At 52.6% G+C, this 26,469-nt stretch overlaps 1 protein-coding gene across 1 annotated transcript in view; it reads right to left on the bottom strand.

Annotated features, from left to right (window-relative positions):
- The window catches only part of LOC136660348 (coiled-coil domain-containing protein 50-like), a 39,307-nt gene extending 14,237 nt beyond the window's left edge, over positions 1 to 25,070 (bottom strand). Inside the window, exons 1-6 of the mRNA XM_066637478.1 lie at positions 25,014 to 25,070; positions 18,501 to 18,784; positions 14,895 to 14,992; positions 6,747 to 6,809; positions 4,353 to 4,482; positions 3,945 to 4,035 (exon numbers count right to left, since the gene is read on the bottom strand). Of these exons, the coding sequence (XP_066493575.1) occupies positions 3,945 to 4,035; positions 4,353 to 4,482; positions 6,747 to 6,809; positions 14,895 to 14,992; positions 18,501 to 18,784; positions 25,014 to 25,070 (723 nt within the window). The remainder of the gene's footprint in view (positions 1 to 3,944; positions 4,036 to 4,352; positions 4,483 to 6,746; positions 6,810 to 14,894; positions 14,993 to 18,500; positions 18,785 to 25,013) is intronic.
- Between the last annotated feature and the right edge of the window lie 1,399 nt (positions 25,071 to 26,469).

Here is a 26,469-nt window from a genome sequence, read left to right as displayed (position 1 = left end):
CTTTTCATTCCTCCAGCTTTAGCCATTCCAAGTTCTCCTGCTACCTCAAATCTCTCCCCCTTTCTCCCTTTTACTACAGGAAGCCATTCATCTGTAGGACACTCCCTCGCTCAATCCCTTCAATTTTCTTCTTAAAACTCACCTTTTCTGCGCAGCCTTTAGCAGCAGGCCACAGGCTCTCTTCTTTCCGGTAACTAAGCTTAAGTATGAGGAACTGAGACAAGCTCCCGACTCCCTGTGTCAATAGCTTAACTGTGAGCCACTCCAGACAGGGACCAATCTTGTGGGAATTTACAGGGATGGGGCTATGTTAGTATTACTGAAACTTTCAAAAAGCAAAAGGAATGAAAAGATGGGCTAGTAAGCATCTGAAAGACCCAGGCTCAAGGTCAGGATTTTGCTCCTGCCCAGCCTCAGGAGCCGCAGAGACTCAGGCAAGCTGGCCAGCTGTGCCCTGGGATGGAACAAGTCACTTTTGGCCCTTGAGGAACTATGTCCCAAGAAGCCTCCTGGGTGAGGAGGTGGTGGAGGGAAGAAGGTTCTCCCCACATTAAGCTGGCAGGGCAGGAAGTAATGGGGTACATGTCCAGAACCCCGTGGGGGTATTCCAAGTCCTGCCCAGAGTTTTCAATTAGCACTGACTAGGAATAACAGAAGGTAAGCCTCTTACTCTCAAACTTGCAAGAAGAAAAGGAAGCAGGACAATTGCTCAAGAAGAGAGACACCAGCTCCTGCCAGGCCAAAAGGAGACTATGGACATGCAACCAAGTGGCTGCAAACCTATTTAAACTGATTAAGCCAGGGCAGTGTGCTGTGCTGCTTAAGGATGATGGATGCTTAAGGATGAGGGATCAGGCTGCTCAGCTGTGAAGGCTATGGAGTGACCTGGGGCCACTCCCTCACTCTCTGCCTAGCCTACTTCACAGGGTTGCTGGGGAGGGCAGAGAGAGAACCTTGCATGCAACCCACACACTCCCTGAAGGAGGAAGGCAAGATTCTGAGACAATCACAACACAGACACCACTGGAGCTTTCCATTCCAAGTGAGAAGCCTAGAGCCATGGAATTGAGCCCCATGCATAGGTTAGAGGCCTCACTGGAGGGACAGCACCATTAAAAAGTCTCTTTCAGGCAGAGGAGTTCACTCAGAACATTGAGAGAGAGAGAGAGAGAGAGTGTGTGTGTGTGTAGGGATGTATATGGGAGAAAGAACTCCCCAGGCACCCTGGACCCCAAGCCACAGGGGGATAGGTAAGGTCTACACCAAAGCCCTAATTTATCCCAGAAGCAAGCTGGCAATCAGAGGAGCCAATGAAGGCCAATCATTGGCTGGCACCAGGCACATGTCACAGACCACACTGGCTTCAAGGGCAGCCCTCCCCCGCCTCCAGTATTACGGTAAGACAATTGCCAAGTCTACCTGATGCTTACTTAAAGACTTTTAGGCCCAAATCCTAACCAACTTTCCAGCACTGGCATAGCTGTGCCAATGGGACATGTGCTGCATCCTGCAGATGCGTGGCGTTCACAGAGGTCTCCTCAAAGTAAGGGAATGTTGGTTCTCTTACCTTGGAGCTTCATTGCCCTTATGTCACTGCTGGAAAGTGGGTTAGGATTGCACCCTTAGACAACTTGCACTGAATCATTCTTCTGTTTTGCACAATGCCCTCAGCACACCAGAACCCCTAGTTTTAGGTCCATCCCAAAGGGGTGCTGTGCTGCACCATCACAGATCATTTAAACAGAGGTACAAAAACCAACAACAAGAAGAGCAGCACAATGGAATAGTTTCAGGTTCCAGCTCGGAAGCTGTTTTCCAGGGCTGTGTCTGCTTATTGGAGGCACACCAACAAGTGCAGTGAGAATGGGAAGACCCAAGGAGTCAGCCCAGGTGTTCTCAAGAGGAGCGGGATCTTCTTGCCAGAGAGCCCTGCTAAAACAAAAGCCCCAGGAGACATCTAGGATGCATGAAATCCCTGTTTGAAGTGAGGCTATGAGCCCCACCCCTCTGCCCAGATATTCAGGGCTTTTGTTTTCAGAAGGCAGGCTTTTCCTAAGACCCTCCCAGCTTTCCTGCTCCCAGATGAGCCTCTCCTTCTTCCAGTCTAATCCTATTTGGTCCTGAACTGTCTGTTTGACACAGCTAAACATAATCTTTGGCACAGGGATACAAGGCTCTTTCCAGTCAAGCTGTGGCCAGCCATCAGTTAGGGGGAGAAGGCAGTGGTTTTGCACAGGCCAGGAGCAGCCAAGTCGAAATGAGGGAGGACCCAAAGCCCACCCCCCAAACCTGCTAAGTGGGTCAGTAAGGGAGCAGAAACGACCAGCTCACCTGTCCCAGAGCCAGTCCATGGGAAGGTTGCCCCTAAGCAACTGCCCCTGATCCAAACAATCTGGGGCAACGCCTCCTATTCAGGCCACTCTTGTAGGGCGTCCAAGAACTGCTCCTTGTACCAACCTGGATCACTTTGAACTCAATGGGGGCCTTGGAAACAAGGCCAAGGCAGGCCCAAAAAGCCAAGAGTCACAGCTGGTTCTTTGTTTCTGACTAGCAGTCCGGTTTCAGCAGGACTCCAGGAAAGGAAATGACATCACTGCAGAGTGAATTCCCCAGGAATGCCCCTCAGCCACTCAGAGCAACTCTCACCAGCTGACGACAAGGTCAATATTTGGCTTGCTGAAAGCCAGGAGGTAACAGCAGGAAGCAGTGAGCAAACCAAGCTCCTCAACACAGGCTGTGTTGTGATGCCAACCAATGCACCAGGTGATGCCAAGGAGGGCTTGGCTTGGCCTCTGTTCAGAAGCAGGCTTGTCAGAATGCCCAGCACCATGACAGTTGCCAGAGAGGGGCATCTCAGGCCTCAAGCAGCAAGAGGGCAAATACAGCAGGCAACCACACAGGGTGTTTAGTACAGGAGATGCACTGCTTCAGGGAAGCCCAAGTGCTGTCCTCACACCTGGTAACATACCAGCCTCTCTTCTTCCCACTCTCTAGACAGAAAGGGGACAGAGCAGAAGAGGAGAGGGGTGGGCTAGAGTGTCAGAGACCACTCTCCCTGATGCTTCCTCTTCTGCTCCACCCCCACTTTCTTTTCCCAATCTGGGAGCAGGAGAGGCAGAGTATGGCACATTACCAGGTTAAAAGGGGCAATATTGGGCATGTCCCTTCCGGTGCCAGGAGGTCTTGGGCCAACCCTGGAAGTGGGAGAAGGGTGAGACCTGAGAAGGAAAGGGGAAACTGCCTGGCACTAGGAATGGCGACTAATGGAGAGTGAAAAACATGCTAAGAAACACACAACAAGCAGAAAGTGTGAAAGCAGCAGTGGCTTATGGCCAGAAGGCACTTTAGACCTCAGGCCCAGAAAAGGCCAGCAGCAGAGCGAGAAGCCCATCTGCCACACAAGAGATCTTTCTCCAAGGGCTGCTGCAACTCCAGCACATGACTTTCCACCATTCCTCCTCAAGCTGAGTCGCCTTGGAGCCACAATGCAACCAGTGCTGGCACCCCTGCGCTGTGACTTGCAAGCCCAGAACTGGCCAGATCTTGCTCCACCTCCCCAGCCCACAAGTGGGCCAAGGTGCTGGACACTCTGAAGCCCCTGCACAGACTGTTTGGCATGAATGCTCATTGGTTGGCAACCTTCAGTCTCGAAAGACTATGGTATAAGCCTACAGCACCAGGTATTCCCAGGCGGTCTCCCATCCAAGTACTAACCAGGCCTGACCCTGCTTAGCTTCCGAGATCAGGCATGTGCAGGGTAACAGTTGCTGAACAGCATTGGGCACGAATGCTCAGCTCAGGAAAGAATCGTTCTTGGGACTTCTGGGCAGGCAGCATCCTGCGCACGCACCACTGGTGGCAAACAGGAACAGGTGGCTGGCCTGCCCCACCCTGCAGCTCCCCAGAGGAGGCCAAAGGAACACACACACACTTCCAGCAAGTACCTGGTCTCTCTTCTCCCTCTGACGACTCTCTTCCGCTTGCCTCCGAATGTCCTCCTGGATGGCACGAGCAATTTTGGAGTCATTCTCCTCACTGCAGGCCGCCACCATTGTAGGGAGAGGAGGAAAGGAAGGAAGCAACTATACAACAGCTTCTCATCTCCTGGCTTACAAATGTACCACAGAGATGAAACCCACAGTCTGAAGCTTGGGCTTGGCACCTCTCAAGTCCCTGAGGGCAGGCCAGCCTGCAAAGCAACAGAGAGGCCTTGCTGGGGGCAGTCAAGGCGTGTGCATCTTCTTGCAGGGCTGGCCCCGAATCTGCCATCTTTGGAGGCAGCACCCCAAATGTAGCTGCCACCACCACCACTGACCCCTCCCCAAGCTCCAAGAACACCAAGGGCAGCTTACATTTGCTTCTGTTCCTCAGAGGCCTGGAGCCGGCTCTCCTCCTCTTCCACATCCTGCAGCTTCTTGGCTATCCGGATGTCCCTCTGGACCAGCTGGTTCTTCTGGATGTTGGAGGCGTAGTGCTGCTCAACTGGGGGAGCAAAGGAGAGAAACCTCACTGAAAGGTCCAACAGAGACCACCTGGTGCACCCTCACACCCCTGCCCCCACTATGCCCCTCAGGCTGAGACAGAGAGGTCTTCTGAAAACAAACTGAACACTCCTGGGGTCTTTCCAAAGAGAGGAGGAGGAGGATCAGGCAGCCAGCCAACCCAGGGGGAAGTGGGTCAGGCACAAGCTTTGGGGAGCAACAAGGAGCCGGTGCCCACTACTCTTTCGCCCACTTCACCATTGCAGGAGACTCTGATCAAGAGCAAAATAAGAAGGCTGAAAGCAGAACACTCAGAGCGGGGGCTGTGAGAGCTTGCAGAAGGGCCCAGGTTCAGTCCCTGCCACCCATGCAGGACAGAGAGCAAACCCTTCCTGAAGCCCTGGAGAGCTGCCGTTGGCAATCCGTACCAATGTTACTGAGCCACAGGAACCCGGATAGGACTTATGTGGGCCAAGACAGGCTCACACATTTTCAAGTCCAGGGCTCAGGAGTAAGGAAGAGTCTGCCAAGGGGGGCAGTAGCCAGAGGTGGGGGTGAAAAACAGAAGGCAAGCAATAACCCCTGCCTCCCTGCTTGGCCATCAGGTGAATGCCCCCACCCAACACCCTTCTTCGGCCAGGCTGACTGCTCCGCCTGCTCCCTGAGGCTCTTTCTTGGTGCCTGTGCCCATCCCATCTTCCTTCAGGGTGACTGATAGGACACGCTCCTACCAGCACTGAATATGCTCCCAGCATGGCTGTCTGGCTGAAGTGAGCAGACCGGGCACCTTTCCCCAGCAGCCAGCATCCCTCCTGCCAAATAGGAGCAAGGCAGGATTTCATTCCAGCCCCCCAGTCACACAGGGCTCCACAGCAACTCGCCAGCCAGCCAGGCCACTAGCCAGGAAGAACAGCCTCTGCAAAGAGGAGATAGGGAGGGACAGAAGCCTCCCCCATGCCTTTTTCCAGTGCTCCACAGTTTCTGCTTTCTGAATGACTTGGGCTGTGCTCTGCATTTCACTTCCCCCCCCCCCACTCCATTTACTTCCAGGAGAGGGAAACACCACACCCCAAGAAGGGTGCAACACTGTTCTTTGCCCACTTGCGGGCTGCATGTGGGAGAAGCAGCACCAGGAATCACTGAAGAGGAAGACCCCCAGCTGGCCAAATCAAAGGGCAGGCTGGAACCCTCGCTCCCAGGTTAGCCCACTTGCTGGGAGACGCAGCCCCCCCTCCCCAAAGGCTTTGCTTGCTTGCAAGAGGAATCACTGAGTCTGGCCAGGTCTTAATCAACCTAGAAATGGGGAAGCGGACAGACCAGAAGCTGCCAGCCAGGAGAGCACTCCCCACCCGAAATTCTTTCAAGCTGCAGGCTTGCTGGAGACCCCTTTCTGGCACTCTCTGCCCAGCACCCAGAGACACCTTGTCAGGGAAGAGAGCCAGGGGACCTCTCTGAGGAAATTCTCCCTTCCCAGCAACAAGACTAGATCCCAATCAGGGACCAGCCAAGTGCTCTCCTTCTCTTGAGGGGCAAGACAGAGGAAAGGCCTCCCTTCACCATGCCATCCTAGCACACTCCTGGATGCCACAGACATTGTCTTGTAAGCCTCTAGCAGCCAGGCTACTTGGACTGCCCCACTCCATCACTTCCCGCAACAGCCACCAGCCTGTCCTCAACTACTGTTAATTCATATTGGTAGGGAGAGGGTGGAGGCAGCAGCAGTAACGGGGGGGGGGGGAAGGCTCTGTCCCACACTCACTCCCATCAGTGCCACAGTCTTGACGTCACAGACTGATTCATTAGCACTGGTTGTCACAGCCAAAACATTATGGGATGAGCAAGAAGACACCTCAGGGCTGTGGGGGGAGGATGGAGGAGGACAATTCCCTCCCAATGGCTGCCAAGAGGAGTCACCCATCTCTACAAGCAACCTTGAGAATGTCCCCTTCGGCCGCTACATTGTCAGAGAGATCTGTGCCAGGCAGCCCAGCCCCCATTAAAACTTACAGGTTTGAGTCACAGAAGCTCCAGACTCCATTTAATTAACCAAATGGTCTCATCACTAAGACACTGGAGCCAAGTCTCAGAACTCCCCCCCCCCCTACACACACAGTTGTGCATCCTAGAAGAGATGGCATGGCGGCCTTGTCACTCAGCCAGTAGCCCACGTCTGGGCCCCTCGGGTTTGTCTTCTGATGCTAAGTGCTGGAGGTACTGCCAAGGAAGACCCACATGCCCCAGATGGCCCCTCGCCCCAAGCCTTACTCTCTTGCTCTTGCAGGCAGTAGGCCAAAGCACCATCTTCCAGAACAGCAAAGTCACGGCAAACTGTGGAGAGAAAGGACAGAGAATCAACAAGGAGTCCTGTTTCACTGTACTTGCCTAAGCCCCAGTCTGCCTTGCCTGTTCACCAGGGGTCTTTTTATGAGGTCAAAAGTCACTTTGGGGGCCATGGGGGTGTGTGCTATGGTTTACACCCTTTCTTGACTAAAGCCTGCCTGCCCCAAGCATTCCCACCTGTGACATTGCTGGCGGGACAACCCTGCCCAGAGAATGGTGGGGGAAGTCAGACTCCACCCAGTGTAGGCTCCTCACCCAGCAGGATCCTCACTTCATGTTCAGAAAAGTCCTCCAAAGCACCAAGCAGTGCGCATGCATAAGTTAGCCCCTCCCGGCCTGCCGGCTTCAGCTGCAGACATCACTCCAACCCCAGGCACAGGATCCTGCCCCTCCAACTTCAGGCAGGCTGCCCTCCTCTTCCTCCTTTGAGGTTCTGTGTGTCCGTATGTTCCAGCCTACAGCCTGCTCCCCCACCCCGCAGTTTTCCCTGGTTCACCAGACCACACTGGAGATCCAGTTTCTACCAAGTGTGCACCTGGTGGAAAATGGCACATTTGAGCCAAAGCCAGTGACAGGGCTTTTGAGCTGCTACATCTGACTTCCTTACCCTTAATCGGGAGGTCACTGGGTGAGCCAAGAGAGGCTTTGCATATTCTAGGACTACAGTGGAGGGGGGCAGGTGACACATTGTGGGGAACAGAAACGGAGGAAGCAGCAGAAGGCTGATGAGACACACCTCTCAGAAAAAAAGCCACCCTAAATAAACACTGCATTTTGTCCATTACCAGCACTTGTTTTAACTGTGATTTTCAAAAAATGCTTCTCTATGCTGCCAGCTGCCTTGGGCATCATGGGAGGGAAAGTCTGGCTACAAACCCACCAATTGTTTCCTGTGCCACCAATTTTGGCCACCACCAAGTTTAGAATGATTGTGCCCATGCTGCAGATGGACAACTGAGGTGGAAAGAAAAGGTGATTGACTAAGCTCTCAGAAGCAAGATCCCAAGCAGGGCCTTCCAGATCTGCATGCTCGGCCACAAGTGCTGCAGCAGCCCACTGCCTCGTACAAGCACTCTGAAGAGTGCTACAGAAAGTGCTCAAGAAAGACAGCAGAGGATTTGAGGCAGTAGGCACACCTCAAGCAACTACCAGCTGGGCCCTGGCTGCAGCTCCTCTCCACCTGCAGAGCCAAGCAAGTTCCTTGCCAAGAATGCAGCCTGCTTGCCCAAGTCTATGGGCACCTCCTTGCCAGAAACTGGGTGTGTGCCCAGAACGCCCCAGCACCTGCACCCCCCCCCAACGCCATGCCTTGAAGGCACAGGGTAGTGACATCAGCAACATTCCTCCACTGCTTGGCTGTCAAGAGGAGCTGTAGAAAGATCTCTGTCTGCAATATGAGCAGCTGGGGTTATCATGTTGTTTACATAACACCAGGCGAGACAGGAGGGATGAAACCTCAAAGGCTGCTATCAGCCTAAAGGGCGCCACAGACAGGAGGGCATTCTGTGAGTAGAGCTGGGGAACAAAGGGCGAAGAAACTCTGGTTTCAGGGCTGCCAAGGGGAAGGGTGCTGCCGCCACCCAGCCATACTGCCTCCCTGCAACCCCCAGGAATGCTTGGCCACAGCTGACCAACCACCCCAGCTGAGGAACCCTGTGCTTTTCCCCCCAAGGTGATATAGCAGATGAGGAAAGGCACAAGGGTGGAATGACTACTTGGCTCCTCAAGCAGGGTGAGTTCCAAGGTTGGCCAGGTCGGGCACTCCCTGATGGCCCATGCCTAGGGAGGGCTCCTTGGCCAGGAGGATCTTTGAGCTCAAAGTACATGAGTGGCAGTGCTCCATCAGGAGGCAGATGTAAGGTGCTCAGGGGCTTCCTGATTAAGAACTGCTCCTCAGTGCACATGTAGCATTGTAGAGGCAGATGCTTATACCCCCAAGATGGAGAGAGTAGCTCCATAAAAGGATCATGTGTGGCTCCTTTGTTCCACACTCAGATACCACTTGGACTGTTCTATCCAAGCCTAAGCCCAGCAGCTGTGGCTTTCTTTGCAGGGCAGAGGCCAACATGCCTCTTCTGGATGTGGGAATCTCCCCCCACAAGAACAGGAAGTGAGTAATCTATGCAAGATTTGGAAACATACATATTCAGACTGCTTGTTCAGATGACAATGTCTTCAACTACAGATGAGCTTGTTTCTCTGTGCAGTACCTTACTGAGGCAAATAGGTTCGATATCTCTGGCTGGCAGGCACACAATCACTTCAACCACTATGTTTAGGTCAGTGTTTAAGGTGGCACTGGTGGATGCTTGAAAGACATGCCACTAAAGAACAAGTTCTCCATCTCCACAGCTTAGGACCTTGGGGCAGTGTGGGGAGAAGAGAAACCAGTGCAGGGAAAACACATGGAAACGTTGCTTTGCACAATGCAAGTGTGACCTATGGAACTCAATGCCACAGGGTGCTGCAATGGCTACTTGACCGACATGGCTTGGAGCGTTTCACTTGTTTAAGCCATTTCTGTCCAACGCTGCAACCAAATGTGTACCCTGTGGGCTGGGCAAAAATAGGTTAAAAAAAAGAATGAAATTGTATTTTATAAGCGATTCTCAGCAACTCCTTCAGCGATAAGGATAAGAGAGGATTGTGGATAAGAGAGGAAGAAAAACTGCAGGAGAAGGGATGGAAGCCACAGTCTTGCTTGATCCTCTTACAACCCGAGAGGTAGCAAATACATTAGCTGAGGAAATCGTGTCCTCGTAATGCAACTGGCTGGCTTTAAATCCTCCAACTCAAATCACTGCTCAAGAGAAAGCTCCCCAGAGCCACCCACAAGGGCAAGGAGGAATAAGAGCGTGTGCTCAAGGACTAGGAAGGAGGCAGCCTGGCCTCAGAGGCTAACTGAGCAACCCAGGGCTGGCAGCCATATTCCCAACACCTTTCTGTGTGCGTGCCTCATTTGGCCTTGTCAATTGTCTTGGTCCACTCTCAGCTCTGTATCTTTGATCTGATAAGATGGCCATTCTCTGACTTCTGTCCCCAGTCTGAAAACCAAAATTTGGAAACAAGACCCTGATGTGGATCTGGTGGGTCTCACTGGGAAGGTTCCTCCCTCCTATGAGAACCCACATCTTTGCCCCTGTTGGAAGAGCAACTAGCACTTCTCCTTTTGCTTCAGGGTGTGTGAGTGTGTGTATGGGGGGGGGGAGAGACAGGATGTTCCCAAGGACAGCAGGTGGCCAGGACTACCTGCCTCATGCTCTCTGCAAGGTAAGAGAGATCTGGAACAAGCAGATCTAGAACAGCATTCATTTAAGCCATTTAAGGCACCAGCAAACCAAACCTCCCCACTCCCAGTAAATAAAAGCACCTTGCCATTATAATTGGAGACTGAGCCAGGGAGAAAGATGCAGGCGAAGCACATCTGACAAAGTCAGGCCCAAGACGCCCTGGCGCCAAAGGTTGCCCCTTCTCTCCCAAGCAACATGCCAGCCTCATCTCTACCCACCCCTGGAAAAGGAAGAGGAGGGGAAGGAGAAGAAGCAGGGGGGCCGAGTGGGTGGGCAGAGGCAATGGTCCCTGCCAATTTACTGCCCAAGGCAACTCCCTCAGTTGACCTCATGGAAGGGTCAGCCCTGGAACACACATGTAATGGATGGTGCTGTTGGACAGGGACACAGGCCTCACTTGTTCAGAATATCCAGCCTAAAGAAGAAACAGATGAACCAGGACTCAGGAAGGCAAGCCCACAAAGAGGCGTTTGCAACCAAGACAAGCAGGCTGATGGAGCCCTGTGTCCAGCCAAAGAGCCCTAGAAGGGGGGCTGCTTTTGCTGCAACTCCCAGAACTTCAAGCCCAGCTGGCCAGAACACATCAAACCTAGTTTACAATCTCTCTGTGTGTCATTCTGTTTTCACTGGCTCTGTTCTCATATCGTCCCATTCTTATGATTCTGCGCTTCCTAGTGGTTCTCCTGCCCCCATGCAGCGACTTCAACCTTGGGCAGGATGGGGGAAGGACAAATCCCTCAGCGCTCATCATGATAGTCCATATGGAGCGGCTGGCTTGTCCCTCTTTCTAGCAAGATGCCCAAAGAGTTTGGATCGGGAGGCCCTACACTGGACTTGGGGTGATGCTGCTCCACCTGCCACAGGCCACTATAGCTCCTACCCCTTTCCGGGCAACACCATCCCATGTGGAGTGCCTTGTGGACCTTCAGAAGCAAGGCCCGCAGGTCTTTCATCTCCATTTGCCAGATGGAAGCTGGAGGAGGTGTGGTACTGTTACTGACCAAGCCCGTACGACTTCCATTGGGACACTTTCCACCTGTGTCCCAAACACGCTTGCCCACCCAAGCCAGGATTTTCAGACATTGTGAAGTTACTTCATCCAGCAATTAAACTCCAGGTGCGGTTCTGAAAAGGGGCTCCAATGCAGCATTTGGGGTCCTCCTCCTCCCAGCTCTTGACCCTGAAGTGCCAGAGACCTCACTTATGTGGATTCAGGTTGCTTAGCTTGCAGTGGTAGTGCAGGGCACCCTTATGAAACCATACCACTGCCCTCCAGCCTTGCTTGGTTCTTCTTAATGTTGGCCTGGCCAGGGGTCAAACCAAGCAATCCAGGATGTGTTTGACTGTTGGCCCCAAGAGAAGGATCATGGCAGGGTATTCCGTGCTAACCTGCAAAGAGCCAGGAGTCGAGGACTCACAAATTATGCATGGGATAGAATAGAGGGAAGTTATTTTCCCTCTTGCACAACACCAGAACCAGGGGTCGTCGTCTAAAATTGACTGGCAGAAGAGTCAGAACAGAACAGTCAGAACAGGGTTCCTCATATATTCTTACAGCTAGAATCAACGATCTCTGTTCCCCAATCTGTCTGCAAGATGAAAGATTTCTATGTCCTTTCTAAAAACTGGTCGTAACTCCTAAGGTGAAAGCATTAGAAAGAGAGTGAAACACACACACAGACACACACACACACACACACACACACACCCCTCTTATACACAGGCTGCAACTTGTAGTCAAGACAAGACATGACTGTGCAAAGAAGAACGCAAACATATCTGTGGGTGTGTAAACAGGGAGTGTTTTTCTACAGGACAGAGAGTCTGCTGGCAGTATGTTCAGCTCTGAGATCCAGAACAGGATCCACTTGTCCTTGCAAGAGGCTGCAAGACAGTAGGCAAAATCCTCTCTGATGGTGAGTTGAAGCAGGAATCCCTTCAAACAGAACTAGCCCACCACCACAACTGGTTTCAGCCCTGGTGCTGGACCACAGAACCCAACTCCAGAGGCGTTTGTTCTCTGCCACCGCCTTCCTGCAAAACTGTGCTCAGGGAGACAGGCAAAGCCAAACACTTGGTCAGGTGCCAGTTCCAATGCTACCAACTGGCATCAACTGGGCTGCTTTTGCCAGATCTGCAGGCTGGCTGAAAGGAGTGATTCCAATTGCCTCCAAAGGATTTCCCTTTGTTGAGAAGTCCCAGTGAATTCTGGACTGGGGAGGCCCCCAGATGGGCTTGCTTGGATCTGCAAACTCAGCCCTGCAGCTAATGGGGGCTGAGCAAAGAGCAGGATGATAATCTCAAGAGGGAGGGTCAGCCAGATACTTGGCAGAGCACCCACGCCAGTTCCCAGGTCAAAATCAGAATTGTGGATGGCACGGCCCCCTCAAAGGGACATTGGAGCACCACCCAACCCACACGCAGCCAGGTCCTCCTCAATTGGTCCTGCTTCCAAGACTGCAGTTTACTACAATGACTGTAGTGCAGCTCCATCAGTGCACCCCAAGCCATGAGCACACAGCTCTGTCAAGGGGCAGCAGCAATAGGATGAGCTCAAACTAGATTTGAAGAACGTAAGATCTCCATGGTGCCAATTCACAAATAGAGACAACAACTTTATAGCAATGCTACATTAATTAACATGGCAAAAAGCCCCTGTCTAAGATCAGAACCCGGCTCCTTCCCAAATCATCTCATTGTTCTGCATGAACGGCCAACCAAAGACTGGACACCTCTCTTTCCAAGGACAGCCCCCTGGGGCAGCACCCCACAGCTACCGGCTGCACATGCCAGATCCCAACTGTCCATCATCCATGACAGTTCCGGCATGCCCCCATCAGTGAGCAAGTACAGACTGGACGCTTACAGCAAAGAAGTTTTAATGCAGTCCAGAGTGGGCCTCACAGCAAGTAAGGAAAAGGCAACCTACAGGTCCAGAGCAGGATTCCACTCCCTGCACCTGATGCATGTGCACCCGCCTCCCATAACACAGGCAAGACACAGTGAAGCCAGAGACACCCTTCCCCCCAGAACTCTAAGCCAGATTCTGCCTCAGCATTTCTGTGAGCCTCCAGGCACACGCTGCTGCCGCCGCAGCCAGCCTGCTATGAAAGTAAGGCCGTGGGAGGCGCCGACAGGCCCGGCAGGTTTCGTGGGTCTTCGTTCCCAGGAGGCAGATGAAGAAAGGAAGCCAAATCAAGGCAGGGCATGGCAACGGAAGGGAATTCAGGACACCAAGAGCAGAAAAACAAACATGTCCCTTCTGGCTGAGGAAGAGGAGCCAGCAGCTGTTTGGGAAGTCTGTCTAGCACACCGGGCCTGCCCCTCCCTCCTTCTGAAAACTACCTGCTCCCTGGCACCACCTGAAGGCCTGCCTCCAACACCACTGCCCCACACCTGCTCTTTGGAATCCAGCAGGAGACTAGGAAACATATCCTATCTCTCTCCTCCTCCTCCAAACAGCAGAGAATATGGACCCCTTCCCACAATTCACTGCAGCACTTGTGCAGCAAGCAACAGCTGCCTAAGGATAAGAGCAGGACGTCGGCCAAGGCGGACAGCAGTGCTGGCACAGCTCTCCTGCCTGCTCCCTGGCACAGAGTGGCTCCCATGAGGGCCTGTGGTCTCTGACCACCACTGCCTTACAGAAATCAGAAGGCTCTGTGAAGTCAGCAACTCATGCTTCTGGAGGTACTGTGCATGAGGAACAGTGAGACAGCCATCTTTGCCACCCTCAGATACATTCCCAGGGCAGACTGTGAGCAGCCCACAGAGTTCCAAGAGGGGACAAGTTTTCTGTACAATCGGAAAAGGAACCCCAGAATAGAAGTATCAGACTGCATCACTGCAGGGCTGCATGACTCCGGATGACACTGCCCATGGTGACGGCACAAAACCCAGGCAACCCAAGGGTCGGCTCAGCAAAAGTCCGCAAGCAAGCTCAGCAGGAGCTGCCCTGAAGTCTTTTTATGTATGACATAAAGCTGGCTTTTGTGAGGCAGAAAATTTCCCTTTTCAAAAACAAACACACAGAGAACCACCCCCGCAGGCTACAGTTTCCACAGCTGGAAATGAGCATAACCAACTCAGAAAAAGATCCCTAGAAAGCAGGATACAACACAGATGCTACAAGTGGAATTCATTACCCACAAGATGTGGCAGTGGCCAATAGCTTCAAAGGACACATTCACCAGAGAGACACTTCTTAGGAACAGGGAGGCCTGGAGAGTGGAACCTCCATGGACACAGGCAGCCTACTCTAGAGCATCGGCAGCTGGGGAGAGGCAGCAGGGGGAAGGCTACAACTGGCTGTGCCCTCTCTGTGAGCCTCCCAGAGCCAGCTGGTTGGCCACTGCTGTAAAGAGGATGCCCCACAAGGCGAGCCTTTGTGCCACCACAGCAGAGCACCAAAAACACTACATAACAGAGTCAATTTTTTCTTTAGGTTAAACATTATTCTTATTCAGTATATTTAGAGACCACTTTTCAAACAAAGAGGTTCTCAAAGTGGGTTACGTAGCACAAGGAATGAGAAGATGGCTCAGCTTCCCAAAGAGACAGAAGGGGGAGATGATGCAGTGCCTCAAAGGTACAAGAGGGGACAGCTGCTCCCACCAGCTTAAAGGGCACCTCGGCCTAGTGAGCAGGGTGCCTAAACATGACACATAAAAGCAATTGCACCAGTAACTGATGAGGCTTCTCACCTTGCGGAAGTCTGAATTTTTTTTTTTTTCAATCAAGGTAGGATCTGAAGACCTGGATATCCAGGGAGTCCCACACTTACCATCCTGAACCGGAGGCAGTTGGGAGCTGTCAATTTGGACTTCTGTCATCCTCAGAGCTGAGGGCTGTGGTTTCTTGGGGCTGAAGTGTGCAGATGACCTATAACAACAAAATCAAGTTGTGAGGGGAACTTGCGTGGGTTTTCCAGATGTCTGAGGCATGGAGTGTCAGCACCTGCAATCTGGGGCTGTCTCTTTAGCTTCTAGGAGTCCGTCAGGCAGGTCTGAAGAGTACTGGCTGCCAGACAGGCTTCTCCTAAAAGCTTCTCCTGAGGCCAGCTGAAGAGGAAATGCTTTTCTGCAGAGTTCCTCACCCCTTGGGAGATTCACACCACTAAGAGAAGCCTCATTGTCTTCCCAAAGCCCTGTGTGTGCGTTTTTAAATGAACATTTCCTCTCCTCCTCCTCAGCATATTTTTTAAAGAGTTATCTGTCCCATCCTCCCTTGCACTTCTCAAAGTGCCTAAAGTTACAAACAGACACAGGCTGAGTTCCAAAGAGCAGCTTTCAGTGCCCAGGGCAGGCACAGTGGGATTTATTCACACACACCCCTTTAATGGCAGTCCCCACCCAGCTACCACCCTATGCCACCTCGCAAACCCTTTCTGAAATTCCCACTGATGCCAAATGAGGAACACCTCATAGGACAGGATGAGGGAGCTGCTGTTGATAAAACCAAGTCCAAAACACCCATGGAAAAGCAAAACTTCAGATACTTAAAATCCATGTTGTTTACAGAATGGTCATTAAATAGAAAAGGACAAAAACTGCCTCAGGTTCATGCAACCTTAAGAGATGAGCAAGCAGAGCAGGGAAGTCTTGCCCTTTTCCTAGACAGCTGCAAGATAGATAAAAATAAGGCTATGTTTCAATCTAGTATTGGCAACCAGGGTGCCAGGGTTTCTGGGACAAACCCCTGGCCCTCCAGGGAACCCCTTCCCACCCACCCCTTGGTGATAACATGGTTATTGCCAAAGCCACCCATACTGAGAGGTCAGGGGCCAGCTTACAAGGGGGGCTCTCGCCAAGCACCCCCCTGGCTAATCCCAGACGCCACTCCTATCCCAATCCTCTTGAGGAGGCTGATTTCAGATGGAATTCTTTTGTTAAGAGACTAGCAATTTCGCACTTGAGCTCTCAGGCGTATGCTGGAGACTTTGGGTCAGTAACCATCCCCAGAACATCTTCACTGGGCACCTTCGGTTTAACTCAAGCCTTCAATCTTTTGCCAGTGAATGGACATTCCACTCTTGCTCCCCTTAAAGAGAGGTGTTAATGAGCTTCACACAGAGAAACCAGGATGAGAAGCAGTCAGGAAAGGCCCCAAGTTACACCAAGCAAAGTCACAAATCAGTCGATTGTATCAGGTTTTGTTTTATCCAAGGAAGGTTCCAGAAACTACTTGATGGAGGCTGGCATTGCAAAAGCTCTCCTACCTCTCCTGTTTAATTCCAGTGCTGTAACAATTGTGCAAAAAGCTGAACAAACATCTCCCCAGATATGGATCCTGGTTCCTCCACAATAACAACAGCACCAACTAGGCCACCTCCTCTTCCTCCCCGATTGCTCAGAGTCTCTGGTTATCACTGAATTAACACAGTTTCCCAGCAGAGGGTCTGAGCGCTGAGGAGCCTTTCTCAAAATAGAAAGTGGAAAGGAACTTTTACCAAGTAAGGGCATATGGACCCAGCGCTGAGCCTCTCTGGCTGTGTGTGTGCATACATGCACCCCTTGTTTCCTTCCAGAAGTATGAAGCTTCTGCCCTCATGGAGCCAAGGAGAGTTTCTCCTGCATAGTTTCTGGACATCCAGCCACTATTAAGAGGCATTGGAGCAGACTCAGTTCAGAGTGGTAGCACCAACAGGGCTGGATTCATGCACAAGCTAAGTGAGCTACAGCTTAGAGCATCGCATTACGAGGGGCCATGAAATGCAAAAGCATCACGCTTCAGATAATGTCTTGAAAAATGAAAGACCCTAGGAACAAGAGATTTAGTAAAGAGATTCATTCCCACGCGATGGAACTTTATATACAACTTTACATAGAGGATATTTGCATACAACTTTTCAAGAAAAAGTAGTTCCAAAAACTGTTTGCAAAGTAGAATAAGCCAATAGTTCCCTGTCCCCAAAGGGTTCAGTCTTAAAAGAAATCCAGAAGAGACACTAGCAACAGCCTGTGTTCCCAATAAGGGGTGGCTGCGTGGCATCATGATGCTGAATGTCCATTCAGCAATGACACAATCACACTGTTGCCAAACTTCCAGGTCAACCAGATTCCTGCTACATGGAGCTTAGCTGGGAGGTGAGCTTGTTGTGTACCTTAAGAATGAACACAGGCAGCCACTGGAAAAGATGCCATTCTGGGCTGAAGAGGCTTTCCTTCTGCTGGGCAGATGATCACACACCTGTAAAAGGAACTCTTTGCCCAGCTAGCAGGGATTATAAGACCCCTTGGGCCTGGGCATGTCTTCTTCCTGATAGGGCATGCAGATCTTAAGCGGACCTGAGAAGATGAGGAACGGGTTGCCCTAACAGTCTCATCAAGAGCTTGTGCCAGTCTCCATAGGTATCCCCTCCTATACTATAAACTCCCTGAAGCCTGGGCACATCTTCCCCATAGGGCACCCAGAATAAAACAGTCCGGTGTAGGTGGGGAAGGGGCTGCCATGACTTTCTTTTGGGGCCGGTGCCGGTCTCTAACATACCTATACTGCTTTTCAACAAGCACTGTTCACCAAGTGGGTTCCACCAGGGATGTGTGGTGGGTGGGGAGGCAGGTGAGGCAGAGCCTCCCCACTGGAGTCATTTGAAAAGTGCCACTGCTGTGTGAGGCATCCACAACCCACACAATCTGCGCTCTCCACAATCTCCATGCTTGTGGAGCATGAGTTGTGGGTGCTTGGGCGCCTCACGCAGTGGCAGAGCTTTCTGAAGGGATCTGGTAGGGAGGCTCTGCCTCTCTACCCACCACATGTCCCTGGGTTCCACAGCTAAAATCAATGGATGGTTCCTTATCTCCAAAGGGCTCCCAGGCCAAAAAGAGATGCTGCGCTGGGCTGGGGAGGGTCAGGTACTCTCCCCCCCCACCCCACGAAAGGGCCTCTGCCCACTGGGAAGACTGTAGCTGGAAGTGGAGGGCCAGGGGCAGATGCAGCACCTCCTCTGGGCTTGCAACCCCCCCCCCCATGCAAAAAGAAACACACACACACACACTTCGGGGGCTCAGGCTTTGGGAGGGGCCACCAGGGGAGGACGACCGGGTGTGGCTCTGCTGACGCCCCATCTCTGCGCCCTCACTCCGGCCAGCAGCCCCCGCCCCTCGGTCAGGCCGCGGCCGGGGCCTGCCCTGGAGGCCCAGTACCCAATGCAGGCGCCCGTCCTTGCAGGGGGGCGCAGGCGGCTCCATCTCCCGAAGGCTCCGGGGGAGAAGCCAGGCACGGGACGCGCGCTGCAGGCTCCTCGGGGCAGGAGCCTCGTCCTTGCGGCGCACGTCTGGCTGCGGGCAAGGAGGGAGCACGCAGCCTCCTCCCCCGGCGTGGGGGGGGGGCGAGCTTTGCTGCCGGGGGGCGCCGTCCCCTCCCTGCAAGCGCCCCGCCCTGACCTTACCTGGCTGCGGCCGGGAGGAGGCCAGGCGCTCGCTCCGCGCTGCCCAGCTTGGCGCAGCGCTGCGGCCAACGAGGAGCGAGCAGGAGCAGCAGCTGCGCTCCCGGAGCCACCGCCCGTCTGGCTCGCTCAGCCGCCCTTCCAGCAGCAGCAACGGAGCACCCGGCAGTCCGGCAGCTGCTGGAGCTCACCTCGGCACGCGCGTCCGGGCGGTGGCGGCTCCTCCTCGGGCGCGCTCTCGCTCCTCGCGCTCGCTCGTTCGCTCGCCCGCCTCCCCAGGGCAGCCTCTTGGACAAGCCGGCGGGGAGCTCCCCAGGCGGGCAGGAAGAAGGGCGGGATGTTCTCCCCTACCTTCTTCGTGCCACCACCCCAATAAACAGATAGAGAGAGCAGTGTTTCTCAAACCGTGGGTCGGGACCGAATTTCAGATGGGTCTCCATCCTTTTCAAGATTTTATGTTTAATAGATTTGATGCTTCCCTAGTACGTGACTGCGAGCCCAGTCCTATGCCTCTCTACTCAGAAGTCAGTCCTGTTATAGTTGATGGGGCTTACTCGCAGGAAAGTGGATACAGGATGTAGCCTACATCTGGGGGAATGTTACAGCTCTGTGCTTTGAACAGACTACGTGTACAGCTGTTGCACCACTTAACAACAGGGATACATTCTCTGATCTCTGTTGTTATGCGATTTGGTTGTTAAGCGAACATTCAGCCCAATCTAGTGCCTTTGTTGTGTAAACAGACACTCCCAGCCAGAAACTAACTGGCTGCACAGGCTCCTGGAGACAGATTGCCTCTTCTTTGCATTAGAGGCCTCTTTGTTGTGTGAACTGACACTCTGCTGCAGGCTATGGCAGTCCTGACTGCCTCATTAAGAGTCTTTTTGTTGTGTTTTGACCATGTCACATATGCAGTCTGTCATTAAGCAGAAGGTTGTTAAGCAGCAGAGGCCTGTATATGCTTTTAACCACAATGGTCAATGGAACTACTCCTAGGTAAGTATGAGTAGGATTGCAGCCTAGGATTGTTAAAAATTTTGCTTGATGATGTCACCTCTGGTCATGACATCACTTCCGGTGGATTCTGACAGATTCTCATTCTAAAAAGTGGATCCCGGTAGTAAAAGTTTGACAACAACTGCTATAGAGTATAAATAGCGGAACCCGCAGCCAATTTACCCCTTTCCTGGAACCCTCACCTCTCACCCCTGTCCCCGTTGGCTCTCACTCCTCACGCTGTCATGTCCTCCCAGCACTGGTCACTGGAACCAAATATTCTTATTGGAGAGAGCAGAGAAGGTTACCACAAAGCCTGGCACTGGTGAAAGGTTTTAGCACCATTGCAAAGAACCTGAGCAGAGCTGGGACACCACCTCCTAGGACCTGAAAGGCTACACCAGATACATCCCCCTCTACCTGGTGGTGCTCTGGTCCAGTGGTCCTCAACCTTTTTCATACCCATTAGTTGCTGCGACCCCACACCTGAGGCTTTGCAACCCCATTGGGGTTCCCATCCCGAGGTTGAAGAACACTGCTGTAGCCCACGACTCTCTCCCGTCTCTCCACATTTCCTCTGATTGAGCTGGTCTCCTCAGTTGGCCATATACATGGGCTGGCCCTGGCTAAGTAGCTGCCTGGCTCAACTGGAAGGAGCTCCCTCCCCCAGGGGGGAGTCTCACTAAAAGCCAAAGCCAGCCCCCACCTCCCTCCCTATGGCCATCACCCAGCAGCCTGACCAAGGCGGTAATGGCTTCATGGTGGTGGGAGGTGGGAGACCACACAACCATGCAATAATTGAAGCTGGTTTCAGGGGACCCAGCCATGTTGGGCCCTCCCGACAGCCACCTTCTGCTCCACAGTTGCCTAAACACAGCATTAGCCCCACCCCCCTGCAGAATTACAGTGAGTGTTCTGACCTATTTTACAAGATTGTTGTACATGTTGCTGCAAAAATGTGTGTGGAGCACTTTGGACACTCTATACGTATACCATTTGAGCACTCATGGTGATGATGATGATGATAAGTGTGTGCCTTCTGAGCATGGAAGGAGTGCCCCATTCTGACAAGCACCATAGCTTGTAGTTTAACAAGTTCCTCTTATATAAAGTAAGTAGGGGAACAAACCAAACAGAAACCCAAACTCTCACCCTCCAGCCTGCCTCCCTCCCTCCCGCCCTCTCTTTGCTGCTTTTGCATCCTTGGGTCCTGCCGGGAAAAGATATTTGGCTTGGCCCCCCTGTGCCCCCTGCAGTAAGAGAGGCTCATCTTCACCCTCTTCCACTCAAGCTGTTGCAAGTACCCGTGGGCTAAGAGAACTGACTGCTCTTATGTTTTCTCTTTGGTTCATTTATGTAAGGTGTATGCTGTGGAAGGAATAATTTTTGGTCCAGGGAATAAATGAAAATAAGTGAGGCTACTGTGGACTGGAATTTGGCTCAGAACCCATTCTAGAGACAGAAGGATTAAGGCCCCTTTGAAAATGGCCCTGACCGGGTGATTGTAGCAATTAAAACACTCTTCAAGGGAGGAAGGACTGTGTGCAGTTCCCTTTGGGAAGAGAGCCCTGCATGTCTTTAGGCAGCCTGGTGGGGAATTGGCCTGGTTCACACAGGCATGCTTGCAGCTGGGATTGATCTGCACAAATGGGGTCATGGAGGTAGGCTTCAGTGCTTCCTTCCCAGAGAGGCATCCACTCCCACACTGCTTCCAGTCACCAAGCAGCAAATGTCCCACTCAGCTGTTTTTGCCTCCTGGCTTTGCTTTTCCCCCTTTTGAACATCAGCTGTCAGGAAGAGCTGGTTAAAATGCTGAAAATGCAGAGAACAGGAACACCTCAGTCAATTGCTCGACTTGCAGCAACCACAGGCTGTGGCAGTCCGTGGACAAAAGCGACACCCTAGCACAGAGCCAAGAAAAACTCAAGAACATCTAGAAAATAGGGTGGGGTTTAGAGGCTGTTTCTGACAGCAGCTGCCAGTGTGCTGCAGACTTTGTTGTAACAGAGCTTTTCTGAACAGCAAGAAAGTCACATAAAATTCAAATTGATAATATTTAACACTTACAGAGCACTTTTGGGGACAGCTACACCTGCATTTATCTGGAAGAGGTCCTTAAAGCAACGCTGTTACATAGCTCCGTATTGCAGAAGAGGAAAACAGGCTGGGAGGGAGGACCTGCCTAGAAAGAACTCATGGTACAGTCTAGATTCAAACCCAGCAGTTCCTGTTTTGTGTTGTCTTCTAACTGTTGGAAAGTCATTGGTTGCCTTGATGGTTAGTTGCAGCCTAAGAAAGCTGTTCCTTTTGGATCCTCCAAATGCTTCAGCTTCCTGGGAATACCCCTCTCCTTGGAGAAGATGGGGCATTTTCCTCATTTGGGAACAGCCTTGGCATTGCTCAGGGCTTCAGTGGCCTGACCTGGGGCAGTCATGCACCTCTCTGGGGGCCTGGAGAAAAAGCTTCAGGTCCTTTGCCCCTTGCTGGAGCTGGATTTGGGCTGCCAGGTCCTTCCTGCTGGGGAACAGCCAGACATCAATTCTCTCGTCTTGTTTTAATGGGCCAGGAGAGAGAAAGAGAGAGGAGAAGACAGATTGCAGTGCTGTCTCCCCAGGCAATTAAAGACCAGGCAGGAGGTGGGAGAAAGAGCTCACTGAGAACCACAGACTTGTGGCTTGGCCTGCTGGAACCTGCTCTGTCTCTGCAAACATCTCCAGCTAAAAGGAGACCTCACTGGAGCAGGGGGCAGAGAAAAGGTCTCCAGAGAGCTGCTCCCAGGTACAGGTGATGCTCCTGAGCTCATTGGACCAGTGCACCGAGCAAGGCACTGTCGTGAGCTCAAGTCCTGGTGCGGTTCTGGGTTTGGAATGGGTGTGGAAGGGCCCTGTAAGGGACAGTGTCCACACTGTCATGGCCCAGAGCACCCAACTTGTGTAGAGAGCAAAGCGGCCCTTGGAATACCTTGCCCCCAAGAGCTGATGCTTATGGGCCCCAGGAAAGGAGAGGCCCAGCCCAAAGCCAGCCCAGAGGCCTTTGGCTTGCAGATCTGACCCAAGATGTAGTGGGTGTGCAGGCAGGTTTTCCCCTTTACAAGTTTGCCCTGGTGCAGGCAGGGGGCTGCTGTGCTTGTCAGCCACAGGGGAAGGAGTGGTTACATTGCATGGAGCCAGGGGCCTGCCTCCTCCCCTCAGGGCTGCCATAATATGCACAATCACACACACACACACCAAGCCTGCTGTGTGCAGCTTGGCTTCTGTCATGCCAGACTTGCTTCCCTTCGTGTTGAGCCAGGGCTGGGGTGGGGGAGGATTTGATTTGTTAGGTTCCCTGCTACTGGACGGATGGACAGAGGGGGCTGTGAGAAGTCTCTGTGGAAGGCTTGGCCTGGCCTCTGGGGCTCCTTGCTGGGGCAGCTGGGAGCGGCCCTGGAGACAAGGCTTGCTCACCAGCCAGGCAAGGGGCTCCGTTCCTCCCCCATTTGTGCAGCTAAAGGAGTAGAGACCTCATGCAGCTTGCCCTTGGCTCAGTCTCATTGCAGCACCAGTGAGACTTGAGAGGTTATTGGGGGGAAGGTGGGTGAGGACCATTGTGGCACTCTGGAGCAGGCTAGTATCCTTGGGGGCACTGCATGAAGACTTGATGGGGAAGGGAGGCGGCTTCCTGCTCTGGGAGATGCGGCCAACATGGTAAGCGGGATGGATCCTGACCAGTTAGACAGGTCCAATCTGTGGTATTGGGAGCCACAGTTCTGCCAGAAAGGGCGTGAGCCCCAAGGCAGCCCCTGCCCCCTGGTTGTGGCTGTGTTTCTCCAGCCCTGTCTCTTGACATCTGAAGATGCCATTATCAGGTCATGGGGGGCAAGGAGCTGAGGGCGAGGCAGGGAGCCACAGGCCTGCTCAGACAAGAGCCCCCCTCATCAGTTTTCTTTCCACGGAGGCCGCTGGGAGCACAAGTTGATGCCTTTGTCATTAGCAATTTGTTGAAGGAGAAGGAATGAGGTCCTGCCGTCACTCCAGACCTAATTACTTTGTGCAGCAGCAAAATGGAATAAGGGGCAGGATGAGTCACAGGTGGAGAGAAGTGGGTGGGGTGGGGTAGGAACCAGGCCCATCCTCCATGGGGGGGCATGAGGAGAAGAGGGAGAATGTGGAGGACTGTCTACCAAATGGGGCCAAATGGGGAGTTGATTCATCACCAGCCTTGTCATGGATGTACGTAAGCAAGCCCATCTGAATGCATTTGCATCTTGGCGAGGTCTCAGGAGGGGTGCCTGCCTGCCATCTCAAGTGGAAGCTGATCTACACCTTAATAAAGAATAAATAAATCTGCTTTTGAGGCTGTCTCAAAATGTTCTCTTTCCATTCCCTATTGTAGAATGAGGTGGATGGATGCCTGAAGGACAGGAGCGTGTCCTCAGCGTGCAGCCAGGTGACAGCTGCCCCACAGCAGGGCCAGGCTGTCCCCCACACTTCCAACTCTGGGGCACCGTTGCAATTCTTGGCATGGAGGCAGGACTCCCTGGGGAACGGTGGAGCCTGGGCCTGGCAAGCAGAGGGCCTTAAGTCAGTCCTTGACATCTCCAGTTCACAGGCAGCAGGGCTAGTAATGGGCCCTTTCTGAAACCTCAGAGAGCCACTGAGGCTCAGAACGGACTGGTGGGCTGACTCTGTAAGGCAGCATCGTAGGATTAATGGCACCTGCTGCTTCCTCCCTTTCATCCTTCACAAAGAAAGGTGAAACAGGCTGGAGGATATGCAAACAATGGGCTAATGATAGCATCATAGACTGTCAGGGTTGGGAGGTAACTCAGAAGTCATCTAGTCTACCCCTTCCTCAGTATAGCCAGCTGCAACAGCATCCCTGACAGGTGGCTGTCCTGTCTCTGCTTGAAAACCCCCAGCGAGGGAGAGTCCACAATGGTGGTTGGCAACCTTCAGTCTCCATGATATAAGCCTACAGCACCCGGTATTCCCAAGCAGTCTCCCATCCAAGTACTAACCAGGCCTGACCCTGCTTAGCGTCCCAGATCAGACGAGATCGGGCATGTGCAGGGTAACGACTGCGCAGACTTTTCCAGTGCCGGTCAGTACTTACGCTCAGGAAATGCTTCCTCACATTCAGCCTAAATTTCCTTTCCTGTATTTCAACCCATTGATTCTAGTCCAATGGAGTAGCAGAGGGAAGCCCTCCCCTTTGTCTACCTGACCGCCCTTCAGATCCTGTCTCCACTGAGTCTCCTCCGGGCTAAACATCTCCAGCTCTCTTAAACATCCCTCCTAGACCTCTCATCATCTTGGTTGCCCTCCACTGAACCTGCTTCAGGTTCCCAGTGCCATTCTTAAAACACGGTGCCCAAAACTGGATGCAGCATTTGGAAGGAGGCCTGACTAGTGCAGAGCAGAGTAGGACTATGACCTTGTGATTTGGACTCTGCCTCTGTTTGTGCAGCCCAGTATGGCACTTGCTGTTTCTGCAGCTACATCACACTGCTGGCTTGTGTTGAGCTTGTGGGCCACTCACTGTGATACCTGGATCTTTTCCACATATGCTGCTGCTAAGCCAGCTTTCCTCCATCATGTCCCTAGTTTCTGTCCTTACATGCAGGATTTGACATTGTCTCTCTTTACATTGTCTCTCTTGAACTCCATCTTGCTGGTTTGGTCCTCGTGATTGAACCTGTAGAGATTGTTTTGCCTTTTGCTTTGATCTTCCAGGGTGTCCTCCTCAACTTTGTGTTATTTGGAACAATGATAAGCATCTCTGCTACACCCTTATGAACATGTTGAACATCACAGAGGCCACATGGTGGCCTTTGAAAATCATGCAGAATCCCCCACCTATAACTCAACATACAGCAAGGGCCAGTGGGCACAGACCCCTAAGGGGTCCCAAAGACCCACTAAGGGCCCCAAAGCCGGCACCATTATCTGGGCATGGGGGCTGGCCAAGCTCCAAAGCAACTGAGAGTGCAGAAGAGTCTTCTGGATGCTGGTTCTGGTTGGATGCCCTCCCCCACCAGTTGGCATGCAAGGCTGAGATGTGGATCGTCAGCTGTTCTGCCCAGTGGGGGGTCCCAGCATACAAACATGCACCCACCCAGAGATCCATGTGTCACGCAAGGGCCTACGGATTCCCTCAGGATGAAAACAACACAGGAAAAGTGGTCCTGGCTCCCCCCCACCCACTGGACCAATGGAAGGATGGATCTGGTTGTATGGATGTGCAGAAGATGAAAGTGGAGGTTCTCTGTGCCAAGACAGATGGCTGCTGCGTCACCCTTGATGGGCTCTGGGCTCCAGCAAACAGGGAAAAGAAATAAACAGACTTTGGGAAGCAGTCCTGCAAGAACTTCATCTAACTCCTTTCTCTGAGAAGGAGGGGAAAAAGAGACAACACACCTCCCAGAATCTGATTATAATTCTGCCTCTTCTCCCTTTCTTGGCACAGGAGCCTCAAGCACAGCAGGACCTCTCATTCATCCGTCTCCCCAAAGGGTGGGGGAGAGGGGCACATGGCGTGGTGAGGCCTCCTTGCGTCAGGCCTGCTCAGCTTCATAAATCAGCCGTTTCGATACTCGGGCCATTTCCAATGACGTCCTGCCATTCGTGCGCTCGTGATTTATCACTGGAAGGTGCTCTCCTTTATTGTATGCCAGGTTTATAAAACTTTTTGCTCACCCTCCCTGTCCCCTCCCCCCCCCACTTGATATCATGCTCACTGTGTGCACCAGGCAATGAGACAGTAAATTTATTGTCTTTGAAAGATGACATCAATGCAAAAGTGCCTTTCGCGTCTTTGGGTAATAAATTCATTGGAGAATCCTTGTTGGGAGGAGACGACGGGTGTGATGAGGTCACGGGTGGATTTCCTATATATATGTATATAGCCCTCCATACGCACACCTGATAGGGGGCCAATAGCCAGATGGGAATTTCTTGCTAAGGGGCTGAGCAGGGAGAAGTTGTCGTCGGTCGAG

This window comes from Tiliqua scincoides, chromosome 9, assembly GCF_035046505.1.
Source record: "Tiliqua scincoides isolate rTilSci1 chromosome 9, rTilSci1.hap2, whole genome shotgun sequence".
In the NCBI taxonomy this organism is placed as follows: Eukaryota; Metazoa; Chordata; class Lepidosauria; order Squamata; family Scincidae; genus Tiliqua; species Tiliqua scincoides.
This window is presented reverse-complemented; position numbering and strand designations above follow the sequence as displayed.